Source organism: Colossoma macropomum, unplaced genomic scaffold (assembly GCF_904425465.1).
Source record: "Colossoma macropomum unplaced genomic scaffold, Colossoma_macropomum, whole genome shotgun sequence".
NCBI lineage: Eukaryota > Metazoa > Chordata > Actinopteri > Characiformes > Serrasalmidae > Colossoma > Colossoma macropomum.
In genome coordinates, this window is record NW_023494792.1 from 20,518,503 (window position 1) to 20,546,501 (window position 27,999).

General features: G+C 41.8%; 1 protein-coding gene across 3 annotated transcripts; it reads right to left on the reverse strand.

The window, feature by feature from the left end:
* Window positions 1-485: 485 nt before the first annotated feature.
* zmp:0000001167 (protein phosphatase 1 regulatory subunit 12A) lies at window positions 486-27,880 on the reverse strand. 3 transcript variants are annotated; one of them, XM_036576487.1, is made up of 25 exons: window positions 27,497-27,880; window positions 15,453-15,583; window positions 15,054-15,172; window positions 13,375-13,531; window positions 12,745-12,889; window positions 12,566-12,640; window positions 12,075-12,157; window positions 11,288-11,466; window positions 11,060-11,172; window positions 10,486-10,683; window positions 7,578-7,678; window positions 6,911-7,000; window positions 5,553-5,651; window positions 5,369-5,470; window positions 5,034-5,124; window positions 4,678-4,806; window positions 3,937-4,033; window positions 3,754-3,839; window positions 3,614-3,670; window positions 3,268-3,290; window positions 3,116-3,179; window positions 2,882-2,986; window positions 2,692-2,742; window positions 2,138-2,188; window positions 486-1,175 (listed from the first exon to the last, which is right to left on the reverse strand). In XM_036576487.1, exons 1-25 carry the CDS (start codon window positions 27,764-27,766, stop codon window positions 1,089-1,091), a joined length of 2,703 nt encoding a protein of 900 aa, XP_036432380.1. In that variant the 5' UTR covers window positions 27,767-27,880; the 3' UTR covers window positions 486-1,088. The 3 variants fall into 3 exon arrangements, with proteins under 3 accessions (XP_036432380.1, XP_036432379.1, XP_036432378.1); XM_036576486.1 differs by having other exon boundaries at window positions 4,687-4,806; window positions 11,288-11,490; window positions 27,497-27,766; XM_036576485.1 differs by having other exon boundaries at window positions 11,288-11,490; window positions 27,497-27,766.
* Window positions 27,881-27,999: the final 119 nt, after the last annotated feature.

The following is a 27,999-nucleotide window of genomic DNA, read 5'->3' on the forward strand; positions in this document are numbered from 1 at the left end:
ACCCCAGAAAACCAGGCACACACTGAATGAGAATGTTTTAAAAATAATACTTAAGACACTAAGCTACAAACACACACAACATTTTATTAAGTGCTGACATTCATTTTATATATATTAAAAAACAACATGTGGAAGAAAAGGGTATCAATATCACATTACATTTTTATGGCGTTATTATTATTTCAAAGGGAATAATATTTGTCCATTTATATAATAAACAAAGTTACCCTCCTCGTCTCCAAAACAACAGGGCCGAGGAACTGATGCAAACAACGAAAACACATGAAAATAGCGCTCTATTCTTCACCATTCTATTAATAAAGTGTAGGAAAAATACATGATGCATAGCATGGTAGACTTGTGCACAACAGCAGAGAGTCAGTTGTCAGTTTGCACTGATCATGTGTGTAGTGTGCATGAGCTGCATTGATTTGATGTCATTGATTGTGTAGGGTTGCCGTGCTTCGAGGCAGTATTGGACTGGGTTTTAAAGTGGTCCCAAAGTTGGCAACTCAGACTAAGAGGAGACGTATGGCTAGATCAGCCTTACTCTGAGCTTGTGTACGTGTGCACATGCGTGCGGAGTGTATGTAAGGTGCAAAATGACCGCAGACCGAAGCTGCCTGAGACTTGTGGAATGTGTATTGACGTGTGTGTGGCACACTTGCGTGAATGTTGTGCACATTGTGTGTGTGTGTGTGTGTGTAAGAACATTGCACACGCCTCGCTCTCTGGCTGTGTGAGTGAGTGACTGCACACATATCATCTCTACCTACTGTCCTCCTGAAGATCCTGATAAACAGAGAGCTGATGAATGTGTGTATGTGTTGAGGGGTAGCTTCACCCACCCACACACTGGAGAGTAAAGGAGGCGAGTCCTCAGGCATGTGTGGATCAGGTTCAAACCGAAATTCAACTAAATGGGACACGTAAGAAAGTGACATTCTCTTCCCTTCTCTCTCTGTCTCTCTCTCACTCTCCTTCCTTCTTCTTTGGCACACTAGGATGTGAGGTGGGGGAGGGGGGTGGATTGTCCCTCGTTCTATTTTCCCCCCTCTGGTTTGTTCGCGTGTTCTCTCTCGTGTTGTCTATTTGGAGAGTTTACTGATCACTCGAATGAGAGCTCCGTTTTCATCCTTCAGCCTCTGGTTATCCGCTTTTAAATCCCCCAAGACCTACAACACATACATACACATACTGTAGAACCCATAGACAAGATTTATATAGCAAGAAGAAACCAAGCTCATATGTAAAGTAATATAGTATTAATAGGAGTAATTATTAGTAATAATAATAGTAATAATAATGAAAATAATAAAACAACATACATATAATAATAGTTTTATTTAGTAATTTCTCAAAGTTGCTTTACAAACATTTAAATAAATTTGAAAATTAGGAATAAAATAACAGATGACAATATAAAATACAGGACTAAAGTGACTGAGTTTGAACTAGGGTAGTTCACGGGTACTTAAGTACTCGGCTAACCGTTTGAGATGCCAGTATTCAAATATTAAAACCACTATTTCGTGTTTCATCACAAGAAGACAGAGGAAACACACAGACTAACAATTCAGTGAAATGCTGCTTTTATGTTTTAACAGGACAGTAAAATGTTACAGTTTTGCTCCTGTTTGTATGTTTATTACTCATTGCCACTTTGAAACAAGTCTGCCTAAACGTGAGTGCACTGCCAAGGATGCACTAGTAAAGATGTGATTGAAAAGGCAGCTGTCGCATGGTTTTACTGCTAACTACACTAACTACTCTAGCTGATGTTAGCTGGGTCCAAAACAGTGGAAATATATTTCTCTGAAAAACGAACATGTAAGATGAGTCCTCATCACCATCCAGTGACACAAAAACTACAGATTTTTCCTCAGCTTTTTAAAATAATGAAACGTTTTCAAATGTATTCCTCTGCCTGCTGCAAAATTTTTATCCTCTTAACACCAGTGCTATCGCCTACATTAGCAAGCCTCCATGTCCAGGCCTATGTTACTTTCAGTCTTCCCTTCCCTGCTGTTAACTGGATATCCATTCATTAGCTCTTGTGAATACTCAAATATCAAAATTAGTAGGAAATGCACATCTTTGCTGAGCCAAGCCTTTTGTTATTGTGTGCTGCTCTTACCTTCAGCTCTTCCTCCAGGTCTGCTGCACGTCTCTCCAACATCACCCTCTCCTGAGCGAGAGAAAGAAAGAGAGAGATTTTTAAGAGTTGTGAGATACAGTGTGTGGTGCATACACATCTTCAGGAATACATGCGATGTGAGAAGAGAAAGGGAGAAACTGTGGAATGCCTGTGCTGATACAGGAACCCATAACCCATAACACGTTATTGAGGCTGATACCAACATGCAACAATAACCAGCAATTTTCCTTTTCTTTTTTTAAAACAAGTTCACAATATAATCTATACATCATGTAGACTGAGTGCAAAATAGTTCTCAACATTGATCACTGATTTTAAACACAGCCTTGACAGCTAAAATCAGCCTTTTTTTAGAGAATTATTGAAAACCTTTACATTATTTTTGTAAATATTTGATATTTATTTGTCTGTGGGAGCTAAAAACTAGCATGCTGGATTATGAGCTGTAATTATTATCATCAGATCAATAACAATAACTACAGTTTCTCATTTTGCAGCCACTAATGTATCATGCAGCCCAAGCAGAAACATACCTTTTTCTCTAGCTCCAGTAGAGCTGTGCAGTCACTGAACCGCTCCTGCCTCTGTAACACACGCACACGCACACACACACACACACACACACACACACACACACACACACAGTTACATCAAACCTGAATCAAATAAGTGGTTTTGAAATGTGCAGTATGCGTAATTACATGCAAGTGTTTGTTTGTTTACTTGTGTTGCTTTCTCCAGCTCCATTCTGGTCATTGACACAGTTCTCTGTGTATCTTGTAGTTGTGACTGCAGCCGACTGTTTTCCCTAGATAGCTCCTCAAACAACTAACACACACAAACACCGACGTACGCACAAGCACAGACATGAAAAATAACAAATGATCATAAATTCTCTTATTGACATACATCATTTAAATCTGTCTGTTGAAGAAAAAAAGTGACACCAGCTTTTACCTTTTTATAATCCTTAGTGTTTGAGCCCCCTGCCATTATACAGTCATTCAAGGCTAGATTAGACCTAAGAAGAGAGAGAGAGAGAGATTAATTATCTAAGACAGAGGATTTCTCAACCAAGTAAGCCAAAAGGCCAAAGGTCAAAGTCATACCTGATGCTCATATGCCTGTCTGTCTGTATTGAGAGAGGAAGGGAGAAAATACACAAGTAAGAGAACATCTGTATACACACACATGTCATAAATAAAAAATTGACAGTGAGTGCTTAGTGCAGCATTTCCCAATCCAGTCCACTGAGACTCCCAATCAAGCCACAGTTTGGCCCTATCCCAGCTCTGTACCACGTGTTGAGTGTTCTTAATGCCTTGGATCAGCAATGTGGGAACCCAGGATCAAACAAAAATGTGGACTGGATGGAAGTTCCTGTGGACTGGCTTGTGGAACATTGCTTTACTGGCCCTGTCACTCAGATAAATCCTGACCGCTAATTGGCCAAACCTGTGGGTCCTGCCCACCACTGCTCTCTTCCTCTGCGCTGGGCTCATTATCTTCACTCTGCACATGCACACAGAAGTCAGAGGTCAAACCTCGGTCCCGTTATTCATCACTTTTATCTGATCACAGATCCTCCTCCTCACCTCTCCTAGTCTTTCTCTCCTCCGCGCTCTCGCTCTCCTCCTTTCCCTCGCTCGCTCCTCGCTGTCCCCAACACTGTCCTCCGCATCTGAGAAACATCAAACACACAAGGTAGAAAGGTAAACAGAACACATCTGTGTGATTTGTTTAGGATCAGAGGGTAAGGGTCGAAGGTAAAAGGTCACCTCTCCTGTCAGCGGGCCGTGGAGCACCAGGAGGGTGTGTGAGTCCCAGTAGATCAGACTTCTGCAGGTTTGCAATACGAGACCTCCAACTCACCTCCTGAACACATACACATAAATGCACACAGAGAAAGAATACAGTCACATTCTGAAAACAGTATGACAAAATGGGCTGAAATTATAAATGAGAAAAAAAGCCGGCAGTTCACAAGCAAAAAAGGAAAAAAAAAAACGTTCAAAAAAGCTGTTGGATATCAATTTTCTATGTAGGCCTACAAAAGCAAATAAATATTTTTCTAATTTTATAAGAAGTTCCTTATGGTGATGCAGATTTGTTGTGACAGTAGTCATTACTGCTTCTTAACACATTTTACAAACAACTCTGGGAAGAAGAACAGTCATCATATTTGAAGCATTTTTACAGGCTAGCAGTTCAGGACAGAGGTTTGTGAGCTGTGCATGTGTATGTTCTGTGGGGGTTTAACAGAAAGGTTAAGTCACTATCTCTCCATGCGGGAGAGCACAGCTTAAGCCTAGGGAGGGAAGCACTTGCTGGTTCTAATGTCTAATTACCTCATGTGTAAGGGGATGTGTTTATTGCGGAAACTCATATCACAAAACCAATAAAAATATAATTTATCATGCAGCCTCAAAAGCTGCACAATGAAACAGTGCTGAAGGAATTCACTTGTAAGATGCTGAAGCTTAACATTAACTGAACAATCTCAGATCATCAAACTCAACCTTTCTCACCCCTTCCTCTCCCTTCTTCTGCTTCCCTTCTTTTTCCTCCTCCTCTTTCTTCCTTTCTTTTCCCTTGCTTTCCGTCTTTATTGTCTTCTCTGCTTCCTGGAGATCAGTAAGTGTAACACCCTGGAGACAAAACAAAACTGTTACACGTGTAAAAATACACACACACACACACACACACACACACACACACACACACACACACACACACAAACCCCTTCTATTTTGAGTTCTATTTTAAAGTTGAGTGCAACTGGTTAAAAAAAAGGTAAAGAAAAGACAAAAAGGTCTGTGAATGCTGCACAATGTCAACATTAGGGTCAAAGGTCATGAGTTTAGGGCAGGCTGACCTGAGTGGAGCGTCTAGACTGACGTGCATGTCTGGAGCGAGCCTTCCTCTGAGCTTCAGCCTCTTCATCACGCACTGGAGTCAGGTATGACCTACACACAAACACACACACACACACACACACACACACACACACGGCCTCAATAAAACTCTGTAAACAGAGCGTGTGTTTGACTCAATTAAACAAGGTTTAAAATGTGGTCTGGAACTCGTCCTCGACAAACTCAATAAAAGTCTCTCTCTCTCTCTCTCTCTCTCTCTCTCTCACAGACACACACACACACACACACACACACACACACACACACACACACACACCAAGAATATCACACTCACTTGCGCCTCTGCTTTGTCTCCTGCTCGCCTGTTGTCGTAGTTGTTGTTGTAGTTGTTGTCGTGGAGACGGGTTCCTTCTTCTCTGACTGTTCCTGAGCTAGTCTATGTGAGACCAAGAATGAGTGTTTGGTGTACAGCAGAACACATAAAAACACTGATATGCAGACAGACAAAACATGCACACCTCTGAGAAACAATATTGTTGAGGCGGCTAAGTCCAGAGGTTCCCTGTGAGGTGACTGAGGTCACTGAAGGGTCATCGAGTTTCCTTCCATAAGACGAGCTGGAGACACATACAGAGTTAAAAGCAGCTCAGATAAACACCATCCATGTGCCTGCTGCATACGACTGAAAGACATTGTTTTTAATATGTAAATTGCAATTTTTAATATCAAATTTGCTACATGAAGTGTGCAATTTTCACACTGCAAGAGCTACAACTTGCCTAGATTATCAACAATGTTGTTTTAAGTTTATAAGGGCCCATATCATGCAAAAAACTCTCTTCTCTCACTTCATTTGCTGGACTGAGAATAGTCTACCAACCAAAAATATCCAGCCAACAGCGTCCTGTGGGCAGCATCCTCTGACCACTGATGAAGGACTAGAGGATGACCAACACAAACTGTGCAGCAAAAGATGAGCTATCATTTCTGATTTTACATCTACAGGGTGGACCAACGAAGTAAGAGTGTCTAATAGAGTGGACAGAGAGTGGACAGTGAGTTTAAAAACTCCAGCAGCACTGCTGTGTCTGACCGACTCGTACCAGCGCAACACACACTAACACACCACCACCACGTCAGCGTTACTGCAGTGCTGAGAATGATCCCCTACCAAAATAATACCTGCTCTATGGTGGTCCTGACCATTGAAGAACAAGGTAAAAATGAGGCTAAGAAAGTATGCAGAGAAACAGCAGAACTACAATCTATACTTGTAGAACTACAAAATGCACCTATATGGTAAGTGGAGCTGATACAATGAACAGTAAGTGTAGAAACAAGCAGGTGGTTTTACTGGCTGAACAGCGTATATAAATATTGTCAGTTATTGTAAGTTTCAAAACATTCCATTCACTACCCGCTCCACCTATATGGACACCATTGAATTAAATGTTTCTGCGAAAATCTAGGATATGGGCCCTTTAATTGGGGAAATTTAACCTAATAATACAGAGCTTGTGAACTGCCGGTAGATGGGTTAGACCAACCAGAAGCAACATTCATGTGCTGTGTACATGACAACACAACCACAACTAACAGGGAGGCACACCACATTTGGTTTTCAAGTCTTAAGCCAGAAAAAGGGAATTTGCTGGACTTCTTGCAAAAAAAACAAAAACAAAACAAACGAAAAAAACAAACCAAAAGAAAACAAAATTAACAAAAAAAGGAGAAAAAAAAACAAACATGCCTGGACCACAACCTTTCAGAAAATAATTTGCAATACTGGTCAGAAAAACGTGATTAGATATTTTTCCCCAAATCGTTCAGCCCTACTGCTGCAGTGTGTTTGTGTGTATGTGTGTGTGTCACTAACCTGCGAGGTAAAGAGGGGTTCTGGCCTGCAGGCTCACTGCTTGACTGGCTGTTTAACCTGCGTGTGTATGAGGAGCTGCGGCTCAACCAGCTACACCAAGACAAAAACACAGGTCAAAAATGATCCCAGGAACCCTCCCAAGACATACATACAAACATATGTCCAAAGGTTTGTAGGCACTCCTCCTAATTAATAAATTTAGCTACCTTAAGGTTGCTGACACATATTCAATTACACACACAGCTTGAATACTTTCCATTGAAAGTACTGTTAATAGAACAAGTTGTTCTGTAGCAGCGCATGCCAAGCGTTGGCTAAAGGGATATAAAGCGCCCCCAGCATTGGACTGTGGAGCAATGGAACTGTGTACTCTGGAGTGATGGAGCACCATCTAATAGCTCTGGTATGAGTCCGAGTGACGTCTGTGATCCAGCACTAATCATCCAACATCAGTACCTGACCTCACTAATGTTCCTGTGGCTGAATGCTAGCAATGTTCCAACATGTAGTGTAAAGTTTTCCTAGTATAGGAGAGGCTGATACTGCATCAAAGGGAGAATAACCTCCCTATTAATACTCCGGATTTCAGAAGAAAGAGATGAGCAGGTGTCCACAAACGTTTGGACATAGATTCTGCATACAAATGATTGTTAACACACAAACACACCTGCTGGAGTTGTCTGGAGTAGTGCCAGTGCTGGTGTTGGTGTCTGCAATGCTGAACAAGCGTCTGGACGGAGTGGGCTGTACTCTTGCTAACCTGGGCTCCTGCAGAAGAAATGACATGTTAGAGCAAGGAAACCACTAAAATGTGCAAGACAGGGAAACCACTGAAATAACATAAAAGTAAAGCTGCTTTCAATGTGGTATGTGCTGCATTTGCTGCTCACATTGGCACAATGTGCTTTTCATACCGAAGTAGTCGCTGATTAGGTGCAAAAGCAGGTGGCGCTCTCAGATAAAACTAGCCTTTTGTCCAAGTTGGAGCGAATTACCAGACATGCCTGCCTCTCATATTGGATGCACTGAGACTTGGCTGAAGAGTGCTGCACAAAAATTGAAAATATTTCATCTTTATATGACCCTGCACATCTGCCACGGCGCACTCCATTCTCTGCCATGTCTCCGCCACCCATCCCATTGAAAACAATGGGAAAATAATGAAAACAATGTTTGGAAGCGCTGCAGTGAAATTTCCACGTTTAGTACGAGAGCAGCTAAGGAGCTGAGTGAACAAGGATACAGATGGAAGTACTTTGAAAGTGTGTATGTGTGCAGACAACCAAAAAGTAGGACTGGTGGTGTACTTTTGAGACTAATCCATGTCAGTAACATTTAAAAAACATTTGTTGGCTGCAAAATGTGTAACTTGATCGACCCATTCTGACTCAACCAGTACTGTTACTGTTAGTCTGTGTTTTTGTTTTGCTGCCTGTCAATTTGCATTAATGGCACCAAAGGACCGTATTCTGTTGAAAGGTATAAGATGTAACAGGTACTCAGTTTCGGTCTTGGAAAGCCCAGAAGCCCAGATACATCAAGCATCAACTAAGGGCTATTGATGATTGCCTTTTGTCAGCTCACTGTTGCTCCTGTGAAAATCTGCACTCAAACATCAGCTGACATCAAGGGGGCAGTCGTGGGCTGGAGGTTAGGGAACCAGCCTTGTGACTGGAAGGTCGCCCGGCTCGATCCCCTCAGCTGACAGTGCGTGACTGAAGTGCCCTTGAGCAAGGCACCCAACCCCCAACTGCTCCCCGGGAGCCGTGGATAGGGCTGCCCACCGCTCCGGGCAAGTGTGCTCACTGCCCCCTAGTGTGTGTGTGTTCACTAGTGTGTGTATGTGGTGTTTCACTGCACGGATGGGTTAAATGCGGAGGTCTAATTCCGATGTGTTCAGACACAGTTGGCTAAAAAAAAGGTTCATTTAATTCATTTTCATTTCATTTTCACATCAGACAAGCATGTACTTAATGCGCCTGTGAAAAAGGGAACAACTCTCTATAGTAGGATGTGGCAGTAGTTTGTAATTCTGTGACTTATATATTCTAGATGTCCGTGTTCAAGCCAAACCTAGAGCATGAAAGTGAAAGTAAACCAATGTTTGAGTGTTTGTACATTAAACAGTGAAGTAAAATGCGTGGTTGGTGCATATTCATAATTACATGACAAAGTAAACAAGTCTATGAAATGACTGAGTATCTTATGCTTTATTATCTATGTTCGGTGTGTTATCAAAGCTCCTTTAGAGCTTTTCTGTGTCTGCGCTCATTCATAACTATATTAAATATTTTCTCACTGGTGATATTCAAACACTGTTTGTTTAAAATTGGGGCACTCGAACAGCAAAAGTCCTAAAAATGCCCATTGGTAGTGATAAGACTTTGCGACTTGCACTGGTGAAAAAGAGAAAAATAGGCTGTTTCCTGTGTTCCTGCCCTCTTGAGAGTAATGCTTGCATTCTTTTTCTTTCGTTTCTCTCTTTGTACGCTGATTTACAACTTTCTCATAGCTGACCGCCGATGCTGTTTCGACATGCTCAATCTGGCCAAATGGCGCTGACAAGCGGTGACCAGAGCCAGCGCCGCAAGACACACTGCACAAACCATGCATGACGGTCGGCCACCAACACTCACCAGCAGCCTGATGGCATCTGAAGGCCAACAGTCAGCTTGGAGCATCAGGGCCTATTTTCTAGCATAGATTGATGATTTCAACGCTCTTGGAAAATGGTTTCTATGGAGTCCCACCTATTGGGGCAGGTGTATTTGAGCAGGCAATAGTTGAAACTGTGTCCCCAAGACTGGAAATGAAAACCCGCTCTACCACACCTACTAAACCTGATAATTAACTAACAAGCTGAATTAGGTGTGTCTAAACAGGGAAATCGCCACTGTGTCGGACTGAAGCTGAGTAACACTGTATTACGATATTTTTGCAGTGTGTGTGTGTGTGTGTGTATGTGTGTGTGTATGTATGTATGTATGTATGTACGTACAGTGGGGTCCAAAAGTCTGAGACCACATTGAAAATCAGGAATTGATCAAATGAAGAGGAAATATTATGAGATTAAAAGATTATGCACTATTTCTAGGTCACTTTTCAAATTTAAGCAAATTTGTGACACTAACCACGTTAAGGTCTTTGCATAAAAGAGTTCGATTTTCCATGTTAAAGCTATTGTACAACAAGTTCAGCTTCTATTGAGGCTCATGTTCATTTTGTCACCATTAATGACTGAAGTCTGTGCTTAGTTGAGTACATGCTGTCATAAAACCAAAGGAGACAAACACTAAGAAATTCCTAAATTCCTATTTAGATTTCAAAAGATTCTACTGTTCACTCAGAGTCTGTTCTCAAAATACCGCGCCACTTCAGTGCAGTGTCTGGGACACTCTGCTGCTTCGTACGTGCAACCTGTGTGAAAGAGCTGACCAGTTAACATGGGCACCAAAATGAAAAGCAAGACTTGCCGCGTTGCTCACTCCACGCAGATGCAGTATGTGTGAACTGGGCCTTAGACTTTTGACCCCACTGTATGAGCGTGTATGTGGGCATGCATTTTGGTGTGTTACCTTGGTGTCAGTGTCTGAGCTGAGTCTGGGACTGGAGGCAGAGCGGGTCATGCCTGCGGTACTCTCAGGGCCCCGGAGAGTTTCAATGGCTGCATCAGAGGTCCCTGAGGAGCCCAGCGTCACTGAGCTCCCTGCCTTACGCAGAGATGTCCTCCACGAGCCTGGAGCCTCACTCACTGCAGCCCGTGGTGGCTCCGACTATACACATACAAAAGTATTACCCTTTAGCAGTGACGTACCAGTCTCTGATAAAACAAAGTGTATTTGTTTATTCCAGTTAATTTCACAGTCAAAGGACTGAAACAGAATTAAATTATCCAGGACAGTTAAGCACCAGGTATATACTGCATTCAAATTTTCTGTTTGTCTTAGCATCCGCACTAACAAAGTCCCTTTTACTGGCTTTAATATCTTGAAAACTGATAACTTCAAAGTAATAAACAATGCAAATATGTGGACATGGAGCATTAAAAGAGGCTCAGCATTTTCAGTCTGGCCCTGGTTAAATGACCTCATCCTCACACCATACACGCATGGGGTGATCATGCTCTAACGTCGTAGTGCTCTCGCTCACCTTTTTAACCTGGTTTGCTGTAGCACTACCTGCTGTGGTGGTGGTGGTTATAGGAGCGGCACTGTTACGTTTGTTGTTCAAGTTGTTAATCAGCTCCCTTGTTTTAGCTTTTTCTGAAATAGGACAAAAAACATTTTACAGCCCACTTTACATTTTGCATGTTTCCCCCCAAAATATTAGCACCAAAAATTCAAATTTTCAGAATCCTTAGTGCTCATTTCTGGTCACCTGATTCAGCATCGCTCTCTGATTCGCTCTCTTCTTCTGAGCTGGAACTGCTGGAAGCTTTTGGTGCAGCAGCTGGGCGGTTCTGTGCATTTGGCTCCTCCTCCTCCTCCTCAGTGGGTGGTGTTTGGAGAGCAGGTGGTGGGTGCTTCTCTCTCTCGTGCAGAGTGATCTTCTCCTTGCTGCTCATACGAGAGATGGACGTCCTGCAGGCGCAACAGAGCCGCCGGAGAACGAGTGACATGCAAACCAGCCAATAGGTGAGGGCAACACAACAGGTGAAGCAAATGAGTGAGCAGGCATTTTGAAAACAGTGAGGCAGGTATTGGCGTCCCATTTCTGATTCATCACATTAACCAAGATCAGGTCAAGCATGTAATGTTTGATTTTCAAATTATTTATAGGTTGGGATACCAATACATTGTGTAAATGTGCTAAAATGTCCAAACAGAAAATTTCCCACATAAAAGCATATACAATCTTTAGCATTAATGGTATATTTCTTCAAAGGTAAGAAGAAAATAAAATGTGTACTTTACACCTACACGAGTTTCAAGAAAAAGTTTTCAAGAAAAGCAATTTATCTATAGGTCACTCAGTTATCGTTGTTTTCTTTCCCACCCACTTATCTGTCCATGGATCCAGCTATGCGCTAAAGCAGTCACATTATATCTGTGTTTTTTGTTTAAACATGCAAACTGAATATTGTGTCAATTTGTGAGGCCAGAGCCGGTGAAATAACATGCAAACCACATCTGAGACACACACTGTCTATATGTATGTGTGTTACCTGCGAGAACGAACTGGTGCTACAGAGATGGGTGGGCTGGTCTCAATGACAGGAGGCTGAATCTTCTGCTTCTCTGTACGCATCTGGACAGTTACACAGGATATCAGAATACTACAGTAAAATGAACTGCTCAAACTGCCCTTCCCCCACACCCTCCAAAAAACCCTCATAATCTCACTAGGATTCAGCAGCTTTACAGTAAGCCTTCTATGTAATTAACTGCCAAGAAAACAACAGAAAACAGTAATTTAATAAACAGCGACTGTGGTCCTATTGTGTGTAGTCCTTATATGGCTTCTAGGTTGAGGAGTGTTGCCCTGCTATAACTCACTGCGCTGTGTGCACTATGGCTAGCTGCTGGCTTTCAGAATGCGTTCCAGCTCAGATAACCTTTTCTTGGAGTGAAAGTGGTCTTTGAACATAAACCAGAGAAAGAGGCGATAAGATAGCACTTCCCATGTGGTACACACCACACACACACACACACTTACTGCATTTTGTTTTTTCTGCAGCTCCTCCAACATATCAGCTAGATTCTCATCAGCTACATCAAGGGCAGTCTGACCCTATGGAACAAAAAAAGGCACCTTAACACCACACAAAAGAAAAGAAAAAGAGAGAAACAAAAAAAAGAAATTGAGAAAGAGAGATAGCGAGAAAATCTCCTTACCACATTATTGACAGCGTTCATGTCACACATATGCTCTGTGAGGAGAGTGCAGGCCTCCTCCTGCCCCCAGTGAGCAGCCGCATGCAGAGGGGTCCAGCCATCTGAGTCTCTACTGTCCACATCCAGCCCACACTGCAGCAGCACTCTGCCATGGTAACAAAGAACTTTATAACATGTTCTCAGCCAAGAAAAATCAAATGTACAATTTTCTTTAAGCTAAAAAACTTTAGGCGCAACCTTGAAGCCTGAATTTTGTTCATTTTTATAGATAACAGTAGGTGTGTGATGATTTCTGCGTCATTGGAGGGGTATAAACTGCTGTTACACTATAAAGAATCAAATCTGCCAAACCAGGGAGAATCCTTATTTCTGGGGAACTGACTTTTTTTTTTTCTTCTTGCATGCAGGTACCCAAACATTTACTCAGCCTATTAAACGTGATAAGTTATAATTATTTGACCTATTTTCTATACTTTTTAAATTATTGGGTCTAGTGAAAGTGCCTCATTCTATTGGCAAATATATTTACTAGTTTCAAGAAATAAAGCAGACAATTCTGCTTATGTTAAAAAAACAATATTAGAAATTAGTAAAAGTATCTGCCGATGACCTGGAATAATGGGCACTCACTTGAGCACTTCGATGTAGCCTTTAGCAGCAGCTACATGGAGTGCAGTGGCCTGAGTGTTGGGGTGAGGAGAAAGTGCGCCACTTCCTGACAGAACAGCCATGGCATCCTGCATCATCACCCTCTCCTCCTCCTTCCTCGCTCGATCCACATCCACACCTGAGACAGAAGAGGGAGGCAAGAGTTTAGTTTACATAACCTACTCTTCAAACCATTTATGACAATGTTGCAAGTAAAATCTGGGTTAAAGAATTAAGTGTTTAAGGATCATTTCAATTTTGATCTGTATGTTACACAAAACCCTCATAACGTGTTACAAAACCCAAGACACCAACATCTGGAGTTTAAAAATATATTTAAAACAGACTGAAACAAATGTATGGAGCGAATGTGTAATATAAACTCTCTCAATTTACCATGGCAACATTTTAAAGACTCAAAATCTTCCTAAAACCATACACAGATAATCCTTTCGAGGTGCATGACTTAAGCCTATGAGTGATCACATCAAAACAATGTATACAAACACTGAGCCATATGTCTTTTGTAAACGCTTGGAATGGTCAAATGTTTGAAAAAGCTCTGAATGGGTTTTATGGAGAACATAGCGATGTCTTCGGTCTGTAAACCTTTGTGCTAAATTTAGCTCCAAGAGCCATTGGACAGAGCTGGGTCACTTGGACAAAAAAACACTCAGCGCAACAACAGAATTAAATCTTGGATCAAATCGAATGAACAGTGCTGAGATTTGGCATGTCTCTACATGCTTACCGGAGCTGCCCATGATTTAGAGTTGGAGATATTAAAAAACTGGATGTGCATTTGGATGTTTATTTTGGGATATACACAGAATAAATAAATAAACAAAATGTTAAACTGAAAACTTCTGCTGTGCAATTGCAAACTGTAATGGAAGCTTTTTGGCCAAGCTGCAGCATAACTGCCTATTTGGCCCTTTGTGGACAGCCTGAGGTTTACAGTTACAAGGCAAAAGAGGGACATATAAGAGAGGGAGGGGAGAGAAAAGAGACAGAAAGCAAAGAAAAGAAACAGAGAAAAGAAAGCAGGGGTATTCTGACAATGCATGACGGGTGTGGAGAGTAAATCAACATGCTTTCAAACACTCAGCTTTTAAAAGATTTCCGCTGAATCAAAAACTCACATCTTTTCTTAGAACTGCATATCTGCCTGACCCATACACATACCAACATGCACATGCCCTTCCAATTGTTTATCTATAACAGGAAGTTCCTTAAATACAGGGGCAGGCCCTCCATTTATATAATTCTTTGAAGCTGGAAAAGCAAGCAGCCTTTCAATACAATCCAAAATACACAGATCAGAAGACCACTGCTCTGGCAGTCAATACAACAAGGTGTGTTTGTCTAAACCTGATTACCAGTCTCTCTGAAGCTCTAATGAGAGCACACTCAGCAGGTGAACATCATACGGCAATCAAATCAAAGAGATGCTCAGTGTGTGCGCGCATGTGAGTGAGTGAGCAAGCGCGCGTATGTGTGTGTTTGTCTGTTGACCCCTCTCGGTGTATCTGTTGTTTTTTTTTGCCATTCCCTGTTTTCCTCTCTATTAGTCTTTCTTTTGCAGATCATCTCAATATAAAGGCTCTCTTTGTTCCACTTCTTTCTCAAACCATGTCTTTTATCCTTGCTTCCTCACTCACCCTGTTTTTTGATCTCTGCCTTCAGCAGTCTCTCCATGGCATCCTCTGTGGCCACATCCACAGGAAGTTCCCCCTCACTGTTCACTGCTCCCACCTGAGCACCATGTTCTATCAAGTACCTACAACAAGGACACAGAAAGTGATGTTCCTAACTTGATTCGATACATTTTACACAGCAAAAAAATACTACTTACTATATGTAAAATGCAACACTAAACGTTTTCTGTTAATTCAATCAATAAAATGCAGTATTTTTTTTCTCAGAATGCAATTTATATACTTGAAACAAGCACACATACACTAATGTGATGTACAAATGCACCCACAAATACACAGAGCAACATGGCAAGCACACACACACACACACACACACACACACACACACACACACACACTGACTTAGTGATCTGGATGAAGCCACAGGAAGCAGCTGCATGGAGAGGTGTCCAGCCCTCGTTGTCCCCTCTGTTCACATCACTGCCGTTCTCCACAAGAAATTGTACCATCTCAGCATTCTCATCAATACAAGCCTGCAGGGAGAGAAGAAGAGGGAGGAGGAGAGAGAGAGAACGAGAGAATGAGTTTCAGGTAATATGCTCATTACTGAAGGTGGTTGACTTTCTTTTCAGGCAGATGTGCTGCGGTTCTCCAGATAGCATTAAGCATATAGATTCATGTATTGGTCATATATTAGTTACTAGTGATGTACATTTGCATGTAAACGTTTGAAAACTCCCAGTCAAAGTAAATGTATTGTTGATTTTCTAAGTGAAAATAAGTGAACACAACTTCTACAGAGAACATACTTCTGCATATTTTAATGCTCAATTACTGTTTCTTTGCTGAGTTTAACTTATTGGGGGGGAAATAAATACAACATAAAATATTAAATGCACCATAACTTCCACAGGCCACATTTTGTCATGTTTTATGTAAACGGTAATTACGCATTAAAATGTGCAGAAGTGTGTTCTCTGTAGAGCGCTCAATTATTTTGACTCAGAAAATCAATAATTGATAAGGGGTGTCCAAAGTTGGTACGCTGTGCAAAATGTACATAAAAACAAAATGCAGTGATGTGCAAATCATTTAAACCCTATATTACGACACTCTGGAAGCGTTTGGGAACTGAGGACACCAACTGCTGTAGCTCTGAAAGTGAAATGTTTTCCCATTTTTGCTTAACATAGGATTTCAGCTGTTCAACAGTTCGGGGTCTCCTTTGTTGTATTTTTCATTTTACAATGTGCCAAATGTTATCAGTGGTGACAGGTCTGGACTGCAGGCAGGCAGTTTAGCACCCGGACTCTTTTACTACAGAGCAATGCTGTTATGTAATACATGCAGAATGTGGTTTGTCTTGCTGAAATAATCAAGGCCTTCCCTTAAGAAGACGTCGTCTGGATGGCAGCATATGTTGCCAAAACCTGTATGTATTGTTCAGCATTAACGGTGCCTTCACAGATGTCCACGTCACCCATGCCATGTACACTAATGCACCCCCATGTCCATGATTTTCAAATAGAATTTCAAATGTTGATTCGTCAGACCACAGCACACTTTTCTATTTCCCCTCAGTTCACTTTAAATGAGCTTGGGCCCAGAGAAGGTGGCAGCATTCCTGGATCCTGTTTATATCTGTTTTCTTCTTTGCGTTTAAGAGTTTTAATTAGCATTTGTGGATGCAGCGCCAAACTGTTTTCATAGACAGTGTTTTTTCAGCCCATGCAGTGATTTCCACCCCAGAATCATGTCTGTTTTTAATGCAGTGCCACCTGAGGGCCCAAAGATCATGGCCAGCAAATACTGGTTTTTGGCCTTGTCCCTTGCATACAGGAATTTCTCTAGATTCACTGAATCTTTTAATGATATTATGCACCGTAGATGATGAAAAGCAAAAGTTCTTTGCAATTTTACATTGAGAAATGTTATTCTTGAATTGTTGCACTATTTGATCGTGCCGTCTTTATATTCTCATATCCTCATATTTACTTCTAATAAACTCTGGGATGCTTTTTTATACCCAATCATGTTATTGACCTGTTGCCAATTAACCACCAGGTGTTTTTTTAAGCATTACATGACTTTACCAGCCTTTTGTTGTCCCCGTCCCAACTTTTTTGGAATGTGTTGCTGGCATCAAATTCAAAAAAACAAATATTTTTCAAAAAACAATAAAATTTCTCAGTTTCAACATTTGATATGTTGTCTTTGAAGTATTTTCAATGAAATATAGGGTTTAAATGATTTGCACATCATTGCATTTTGTTTATATTTATATTTTTCACAGTGGCCCAACTTTTCTGGAAATGGGGTTGTAATATACCCTATTACTTTCTGCTCTGACCATTCTACTACATCAAAACACGCTTTAATATGTCTCTCTACAAAAACTCATTTCCTTCCTACAGCCCCGAAATCTCACATAAAGGAAAAAAGGGAAATGCTATGAGAACCACTCTCACGGGATCATATTAGATGCCATATATATCCCACACTGAAGTAAGAGCATAGTAATCTTTGGAGGGCAGCATTTGCTAATAAAATTAGCTGAGTTCTGAGTAATTTGACTGAGACCAAATGCCAAAGATTTGTGTAATAAAAATAATAATCAACATTGACTTGTATGGTGTCCAAACAGGGCTGGGAGAGACAGGCACAAATCTTTCTAATTAAAAGATAAAGCACCGCATTTAGTGGCTTGTTTAGTATTGTATCAACAAGACAGTATGTTTCAGAAGATTTAATAGGTTCATGAAGGTATTCCAGTGTTTACAGAGTCTGCCAAGCTGTCATCACCTGCTCATTTCTTCGACCACAACACTGGCTAAACTGGTACATTTGAACACAAAACACCATCAGAGTTAAAATACCAAAAACATTAACTGCATCCAAACCTAACCAACAGCATGAGCATTCCATCTTACAACACACAAGAATAGAAGTTAATTACCAAAAACAAAAAAAAAAATGCTAAGGCTCGCACCTTTCACAATATTTACATTAATTAAGACACTGTTAGTTTTTGCTGCCTGAATTATGACAGTTGAGAACTGAAAATCATATCAATCATTAAAGCACTGTTTAATTAAAATTACAGATGTCTGTTTAATTACCACATAAAGTTGTATCAGATATATCGGTTAAAATCGGTCCTGGTCACACAATTTTCAGATCATTCTCCCCATCGGTAATTATTGGCAATTTCCTCTCACTACTGGTCTCAACTTCAGCACTTCAGTTCCCAATCTAGGACGGTGAGGTTAAGACACGCTATCCCCACAAGATCTGCATCCACTATTACATGCAATGTCATAGGACAGCTGAATGTGCTTTGGAGCAGAGCACTGATTGCGCAGCTCTGCATATATAAGTTAACTGGATATTCTTGCACTGTATTGATAGAGAGAGAGGAACTAAACCTTCACCACCAATGAGAACCTTTAACTCTGCTTGCCTGAACACTTAGTCACACATGGCTGTAGCATTGGTGATGGGCAACTGTGCCATTCTGGAGCCCCACTGCAGTTGTACAGGCTTACTTTGAACTGCGTGCCATATAAAATCGTCATGTAGTCTGCGCGTATCCCATCTGTGGACAATGCTGGCCTCTGCAATGCCTGACACCAGCAGTATTACGAGACTGTGCCACGTGGGAGAGGACATGCACAAAGGCATTCGGCATTTCTCGAGAATCCAAGCAATTCTATAAAAAAAGAGCGATTCAATGATATACAGATATAGTTTTTTTAAGGCATACTGCTCACTCCTACTCTGGAAGAGGGAAGAGAACAAATAAATTAGGGATGCACCGATATGGGAACTTCCAATCCCACCATCAGATATTTTTAATGTACACATCTGCCACTGCTGATACTGATACAGAAACACATAAAATGTAGACACTGGGACTAAATCCACTTGAATCTCCATTACAATGAAACATTTATTTATGTGGGGTTAAAAATGTGCTAAAATGCACGTTAGCACCATCGCCCAACATCATCTAAACAAACTGTTCTTCTGGAGTACAATAAATAAGCCATCAAAAATAAGTTGGTTAAATCTAAACATCTGTCCAATGGCAATAATTATTTTCAAGCCAACATCTGCCAGTACTGATTATGATATTATCGTGTATCCCTAAAATAAACTGAAGTGGTAAAAAGGAGACCACAACATTACAATACAATAGAGGTGGGCGATATGCCAAAAATATAATTTCACGATATTTCAAGAATTTTTTTACATTTATTTTTTCAGACATCTGATCAGTTGGAACTGAGAACAAGAACCAGTAGTGCTACATTTAAAAAAATGCTATCAAGAACTGTGAATACAATGACTTTTATTCAATATTTTGCATGTTGTGTTGCACTAGATCCAGTTAAATCTGGACTAACTTCGCTCTCTTTATAATGAAACATGCATTTGGTCAGTGTCATACAAGTATTGACGATATCTATGTTATATTCAGAAAAGCATATTGTATTGTATTTTACTGTGACATAATTTAATTCCAACAACGATATATATTGTTATATTGCCAAGCCCTACAATACAATAAGCACGATTACAGAAATAAACCTTCTATTCCTGCTAATGATAATGTCAGACATCAGAGCACCAGTACAACTTCCCTGGCTTGATGCTGGTTAAATACAGCCCTTGCCCTCAGTCTTTGCCCTTTCGTGTAGACTCACACACTTCCACAGAGAAACAACTGCCCTTATCAGTTGTGGATAGACTCTAGCCTGGAATAAGTCCATATACACTAATCAGGACTTCCATGATGATATCACCATAACAACGTCTTTAGAGACACTGCAGCATGGGAAGTCCATATTTCCTCAACTCTATTCCCCCGAGTACCCCCCAGTTCAACTTCTCAAATGCTTGAATGCTTCAGCTAGCAGTCAGCAGCATGAAAAGCAATTAGTCAGTGACATGTTTTAAAGCTCCAATCAGGAGCTGCTGCAAATGGCGGATCAGCTCTCAGTACAGAGGCTTCTAAACAAAAACCACCACACGACTGTGAGTGCTAAAATAATATGGAAATGTGCACATCTGTTCGTAAACACGCAGCAAAGTCCTTGAGTGGCTGTTCTTCTGTTTTGGCACTGCTTGATTTACACTTTTAAAGTGCCCGTCTGGGAGATTTTGACTGCCTGCCCACCCACCCACACACCACCACCACCATCCACATGTGAATAACTCAAAACAGCATCGCTCACATGGCTCTCGCTCCACACCGGCCACCATCATCAGAACTTTTCAACAGGTTTGAATGGACGTTTTCCAGAGCAAAACAGAACATCCAAGCTATCTTGAACAGACTGAGGTCACTTGACTGGTGATCATTTGAAAGAAGAAAAGTATCCAGTTTTACAGAGAACAGCTATAACAGCATGTATCTTTAAATATTTACAGTGGCAAGTGGAATAAAGTAAACTACACCCAGCGGCGTTATTCCTTGAGGACACGCGGCTCCTATAGAAAACTCTCTGTGCCATAATGTTCTCTTTCTCTCTCGGTCTTTAGGGAGAACAGTGGGCTCTTCTTTGTTGTGAAGGTGTGAATTTCCCCACCAGGGTCTGAGTGGGTCACTCAGTATGCAAGTGTGAGCGCTGTGTGTGTGAGTGCGTGACTCAGAGCGGCTGGCCTTTGCCTCTGACAACAGGCGCTTGTGCTGCCTGAAGAATGTTTTCCATCCTCTCACTGCAAATCCCACCAGAGCAGGGGGCACTTCCAGGACCTCTTTTCCATCCTTTCACCAAAAACTCCTCCAGCTCCAGTTCCATAGGGGACTGGCAGAAAAGCCAGAGAGAGAGAGAGAGAGACAGAGAAACAGAGAGAGAGAGTGAGAGAGCGAGAGAGAGAGAGAGAGAGAGAGAGAGAGAGAGAGAGCGAGAGAGAGAGAGAGAGAGATACACAGAGAGAAAGAGAGAGAGAGAGAGAGAGAGAGAGAGATACACTTTGGATGGAAGAGATGGAAAGTTTGGAGAGTATAGTCCTATATTTAATCCTTGTTGCCAGGCAACAAGAAAACAACAGTGCAGAGCGGGATGGACAGTAAGAAAAAGTGGGTGACAAAGTACCACCATACAACACTTCACACACACACACGCGCACACACACACACGCACACACACACAGAAAGCCACTCAATTATATAAACACCCAAAGGAACAAACTCAAACCCACACAATTACATGTTCACGCACATATACACATACAGCGCAGGCCAAAAGTAATTGTGTAGTGACAGATTTTGTTGCTCTGTTCTCCAGCACACTGGATTTGAAAGATACTAGTGGCTTGGAGGTTTAATTTCAGGGTATGTGGGTCCATATCAGGTGAACTGTGTAAGAATCCTCCCTTTCACAGGCTGTCTTCTCATTTTAGAGGACCAAAAGAAACTGGACAATTGGTTGCTCAGAGGTCTCTTAACCAGTTGTCAAGTTTCTATGTGCTGTTGGCATCAGCAGTATGTCACTGTTGTCTCTCAGCAGGTTGACCAAAAGAGCAGTCAGATATAGCTAAAACAGAAGACATGTCAAAGTAACTTATTACTAGACCAATGAAGACTACAGCACGAGAGGAAGGAAAAACTGTTGAACGGATTAAGATTATTCTCCACGAGATGTGATGAAGAAGATGACCATACAGAGAAGACTTGCGTGTAGCACTCTAGAACAGAAGTCTTGTAGACAGATTACATGAAAAATTAATCTGTACCAGAGTGACACAAAGAGGAAAGTGTGGAGAAAAAAAGTGATCCAAAGCATACTTCACATCATCTGAGGAACATGGTGGCATGGGTCAGTATCGCTCAGCTGTGTTTAGCGATGTACTCTCAGGCTCAGACGCTCTGCACACATAGCATACAGGACAGACACAGCTATCAGAACTTGTCAGAAATGACTGCTAGCCAGTAGCAATTTTTGCCCGATATGCACCGAGACAACAATGAGCCTTTCACAAGATGTGCTGAATTAAGAAACAATGTATAGTATCTCCTCTTTGAAAGTCAAGAGTTTTATTTAAAGCAAGTAAAGAGTCACCCCTGTGTCTGCTAACAGGCATTACACTGTGTTTCATAGGAGTCAGATTTTGTTGTAGCACCTACATGTCACGCAATAACAACAGTCTGTGACTGGTTGTTTTGCATGTCAGTCAAATGGTCCTTTATATTTATCTCAAAATACAAAAAACACCACTAAACTCTCTGATGACAGGCACAAATCTGGTTTACAAGACTACTGACGATGTGATTGCCAATGGCAGCAGCAGGATGATTTCTGAAGTATAGAGGCAGAACTGATTAGATCCAACCAAACGGCATTCTACCGTATACCAGGACAATGAGACAAGTTCCTAGAGACACTACTGAGGCTTCAAGGACAAAAGGTGGATAATAAACACTACAATTTGACTTAAGATCATGTTAATATATCCAGTAATTTAACATCCCCTGAAATGGGAGAAATGTACTGTGGTTCCTATACAGTTCACCCAGTAGAAATGGAAACGTAAAAGTAGACGGTCTGCGTTTTCATCTTAGTCACTGAATCATTTCAAATCCAATGTAATGGAGCACAGAGCAAAAAAAGTTCATCTTAACCACATAAATAAAATGCTGTTTATGTCTTGATAAATAAAGGGGAAAAATCAGAGGTGGTGCAGCTTAGAGGCCTTGTTAAGTGTTCTCCTCATTAGCGGGTTTTGTGTATTTACACTTTAAGAGCTCTCCCTAGAGGGAGTAAACCTATTCCTGCTTTCCAGTATGCTAATTTGATGGCAGTTGATGGGGCCATGGCTCCAGCTTCCTCTGTGGCAGAATTCCCACTATGTTCATTCATACAACAAAACAACCAATACGCTCTTCCTCCTCGAGCTTAACACGCTCTGCAAAGTCTAAAACACTGAGGAAGTTTTGAAAAACAAACGGCCCTTTAATGGGATCTCATTGCGGGTAATGCTTTCCCTTTTACCGGATGCTTGCTACTTAGACTGCTGTGTATTACCACCAGAATGTTTGTGGTCACTTCAGAGGGACTCTTTTTGAGCACAAGCACTGAGAAAATGTTGCTGCAACTGCTTACTACCACAATGCTTTCCAGACAACCTTTGTGTAAAAAATTAGGAGCTATTATTTTAATGTACTGGAATATCAGCATGAACAATACATGCTAGGTATCCATGAATGTACTCTGACATATCAAATATAAAATGTAAATAAAAATGGCAAGTATTCAATAAAATCATCAAATTTCACATAAAGGTTTGTACACTCACTTGATATGGACAACTCTGTATACTCACTATATATTTCTCATTAGTGTTGATGAAGAGGAGCTGATGGAAATGCAGCATGTCATATTTTTTGTGACATTTCATTTATTTGATTACATTAAATTTGATAGCTTGAACAGACAACCTGGCTAAAGAACACTGGAATTTTAGCAGCAATGCAACAATCACATCCAGAATCTACTCACGCCTTGTAATCCTGTGTTTGGAATAGAGAAATGTGAAAATCAAAAGTGTCTTAAAGTGCCAGGACAAACAAGTTTAGTTGTGAGCATGTTAACACAAAGCTGTCTGTTTATTTTCTTTTACATAAAAACACTTAAGCAAGACATTATTTTGTTATGGATTTGTTTTAAAACCAGCTTTTCTGTATCTGTGTCCAGGAGGCCTAAACAGAACTTTGCAGACCTGTACAAAATCACAGAACACAGGGCGACACAGCAGTAAACAAACCTGGCAAGACCATTACTAACCATTACTAACTACAACTTCTATCAAAATATGCCTTTTTTAAAATGTACTATATTTGTGGTTTTGTGTCACATCTACTTTCTACTGCAGTCTATACATAATGATAGGAGTGCCAGGGAGAGAGATGTGACTCTAGCTGCAAGTGTGTCCAGGTGTGTGTTTAAACAACTGAAAGGAGAAGAACAAGCTTTTAAAAAAACAACATGAAATCCCAGAACTGCTGGTTATTTATCTGTGTTCCTAAACTGCACCGCAAATTTGAAAATTGATCTTAAAAAACAATATATGTTTTATAAAGTTATAATAATTACACTGGCGCAAAAATGAATCACTATAGGATGGGAATAACATTTCAAACCAGTGATTAAAACAGTTAACAGAGAATGAAGAAGGCACACCAAAAGTAAAGAAAGCAATTTTCCTTAGATTGTATTTGTCCCTTAAGGTCCACTTATAACATTTACATGGTTTCATGTACCAAGAATAAATAGTCATAATTTATTCTTACATGACCACTTTCCAACCTTCCTTTATCCGTTAGAATGTGCCTTTAAAACTAATCTATGTAAATGACTAAATGGCTGAAATGAAGCACTCCTCATAACATCAGCATGAATGGATGAATACAGCAGTGGCTGATTCTGTGTTACTCTTATTTTAAAAGGCCTGATGTAAGCACAGTACGCTACATCAGAAAAGTTCATTCTAATTCTTAAGTTATCAAAAAGCTGGACCAGTTTTGTTCATGGATGAACCAAACGAACCAAAGAGGAAAACAAAGTTCTGATCTCTGATTCTAGAAAAATAATGACGTTATTAACTGTTCAATCACTTTCAAACACAACTAGCTTCCTGTTTTCGCTTACATTCTGTATAATAGTCTTTTGTTTCCATTTTTGTTCCCTGCACCATTTCTAACTCTTGTTTCAAATAGTACCCATCCCTCGGGTGTAGACATCCCACTGGTCTGAGAACATGGAGCTGCCTCACGTGGACATGCTTCAGCTCCAGATGATGGCTACTGCCGTTCTTTTCTTAACCAAGGCACGTGCTACAGGTTTACTGTCTTTACACTTGGTTAAACTAATGGCACAAAATGCACAACTGGATTTGAGCTTAAGCTCCTGAAGAAGCCTTCACAGCAGGCCAGAATACTGGAGCATAATCGGAGGCCCATCTCCGTCTGCCGGTGGACACAGCTCCTGTTTACATAAGGATGACTGCTGGGAGGCAAACCAACTCTGAAACTCTATCTGTAACTGCAGGGACAGTGTATGTGTGTGTATATATGTGTGTGTTAGTCCAGTATTAAGAGAAAACTGTGCGTCTCTGGCAGGATGTGACACTGATTCTATCCAGAGCACAGTGAGAAGAAGATTTACCCCACACACACACACACACACACACACACACACACACCTCAGTGGAGAGCAGTATCCTCTTCTCTCTCTTAACGCACTGCTAATATTCACAAACCTGGAGTTTTATTTTGGTTTGCGGCATTCTGCTGTCACGAAACGGAGCTTGTTACTCTTGCTCCACAGAGAGTGTAATCAAACTTTCTCTTTCTCAGAAACTCAGCCCACAGCAGCACTCGCTAACGGCTCCATGGGACAGGCACACAGTCATAGCAGCCCAAGCCTGAACAGCCAGCCCACAAGAGAGCCATTTCTGGACACTGATCTGACTGCCTGCATTTGGACAGCTACTTGTAACAAGCAGGCCTGCGATGAAGCCTACTTGTACCTTTTATTCACTGAAATAAAGGCACAGAGCTTCTCGCTCTGCTGTGTTACTGCTGACATGCACGCACTTCAAAATAAAATGAACTAACCAGGCCTGACGCGCTCACCCGCCTCTGACCTTACCCTCCCTATAAGCTTGTAATAGCCTACTGGCTCAAGCCTCCACACAGGCAACTTGTTCCACAGAGCTGGTTTTAACCACTCTACAGCCATGACATCAGTGAGACTAAAACCAGAGGAGTGCTATTCCAGTACCATACCCTATTACCATTAACTCCACAGCTGATGGTGTCTATCAGCTTTTAAAGGGGAAATCCATTGATTTTCAGCATAATTCAATCATTGTAAACAAGGTCATTCAGAATGCTATTGTTCTCTGTAGAAAAACTTGTCAACTTAGATTTCTTTACAGTGGGTGCTGATAGGAACCAGGGGTCACAATGCCAACAGGGCAAATATAGACATTCTTACTATCCAAAACCACCAGTTAACCTACACGTCTGCTGAGTTTTTATATGTAAACGGTGATAATGGTTAAACAGTGGTTAAAAAAAAAAAGTTTTCTTGGCTACTACTTTGCCTGCATGTAACACCCTGCATAGGCCTTATCTCAAAACTACTGCACAACAATGCCTCAGGCATCAGGCAGTGTATTCAAACTGATTTATGTAATTATTCTGTGAGGTGTTAAATGCTTGGGACATCCAGTTCCAATCACAACCACTGTGAACAATACAGACTACGTTTCCCTGTAACTGAGCATTTTACATCAAACCACTCTGAATGACTTTGTTTACATCTTAGTGATTGAGTTTTGACAAATGGGTGGAATTCCCCTTTTACGTCCTGTTGAAAGCTGACGTAAACTGAGGTCGGGCTGCAGCAGTTGCTTGTTCATCCACATTACAACGCAGCCTGTGTGTTTGGAGCAGGTTTCAGGCCTCTGCACTTCCAAGTCAAGCCCTCTGTTGGCACCTGAGGAATGGGACATGTATCATGACACTTTGTCCTGGTGGGTGTGTCACTGGCACACCGCTGTAAACCACTCTGGGCCAGACCGTACAGGCAGTAGGCGTGTCATAAACATAAGGGTTTAAAGCTCGTACTTAACACTTGCGTGTTTGACAATGTAAAAGGTAGCTTACCTTTAAGCTAATGACCGAGTGCAATGTGTAAGTGTGCGGTTAGCATATAACATAACACTTCTGTGCTGTTTTCTCCTCTCATAACCAGCCTCCACACTATTTGAAGAGCCTTGGTTAACGAAGCTGAGGGAGGCAAACCCCACTGCGCTGTTAGTGTGCCAGGGGAAAGGAAAAGGAAGGGAATGCCACAGCCATACTCGACAAGACCCCTTAATAGAAAGTAGTAGTTATTCAGGAGGAAATGTCTGTTTTGGAAACGAGTACAGTCGGTATTCGTCGTTGTATGATAGCGGAAGTTCGTAATAAAAAACACAACACGCGGTTTCACGTCGATGCCAACGCTAAGTACAGTCTGGTAGCTGAAGACTCGTAACTAACTCACATCAGCCTCGCCAGCAGCGGCGGCGGCGGCGGCCAGCCTGCCGAGACTAGCAGCAGGAATGCACTCACTCACTCACTCTGGGTGTAACTAACTTAGCAGCCCTCACTTCACCCTCTTCAGTCCGTCTAGTCGCACAAATACGTTATTTACCGTTGGTTTTTCTTTCTGTTCGTGTGTTTACAATGTTATTCACTCTGCCAGTGGCTATATTTATAATGATACAGCGGCCGAGTTCAACAAGTGGTCTTCCTTCTCTGTAGCTCTGCCCGGAGTCCCGACACAGAAACAGCGCAGAAACTCGCCGCCACAGCCGGAACTCCGAACCCGAGCACACGGTCGTTTCTGTCAATAAAGGAGGAAAATGAGTGGCTGAAGCCGTGTCGGTACCTGGTGAAGAGCCGTGAGTCCGTCTACGTTGGCGTAGTTGATGTCGGCTCCCTGTCTCAGCAGCTCCGCCACCTCCTCCCGGTCTCCGGCCGAACAGGCGGCCATGAAAACGGCGCCCTGGGCGAAGCGCACTCTGGCCCGCCGGCCCGAGCTCGAGTGGCCCCGTACCTGAGCGCCGGTCAGGTCGGTCTCTGAGCCGTGCCACCGCGCCAGCTGGTCCTGCCGCCGCTGCTTAGCAGCTTCGGACCTGGAACGGTCAGTGGCCGCCATCTTCCTCGGTCTCTCCCGGCAAATTCAATTTGTCAACTTAGAGAGAGACAGCCAGAGAGAGAGAGATGAGGAGGAGGAGGAGGAGGAGGACTCAGGGAACCGGGGAGCCATCGAGGCCCGAGAGTGAAGAAGTGCGCCGCCTTGCGGTCGCCGAGCAGCTCCTACACCCACTGAGCTCAGGGTGGAGTGACACACGTGAGCGCAGCGGACCAATAGGAAAACAGAAGGGCGAT

Excerpts from the sequence above, each read along its gene's own strand:
- zmp:0000001167 (XM_036576485.1), bottom strand. The coding sequence starts at position 27,766 with ATGGCGGCCACTGACCGTTCCAGGTCCGAAGCTGCTAAGCAGCGGCGG. Across the intron at positions 15,173-15,452 it reads GGCTTCATCCAGATCACTAA|GTACTTGATAGAACATGGTG; the intron begins GTCAGTGTGTGT and ends TCCTTGTTGTAG. Across the intron at positions 11,491-12,074 it reads GCACCAGTTCGTTCTCGCAG|GACGTCCATCTCTCGTATGA; the intron begins GTAACACACATA and ends TTGCGCCTGCAG.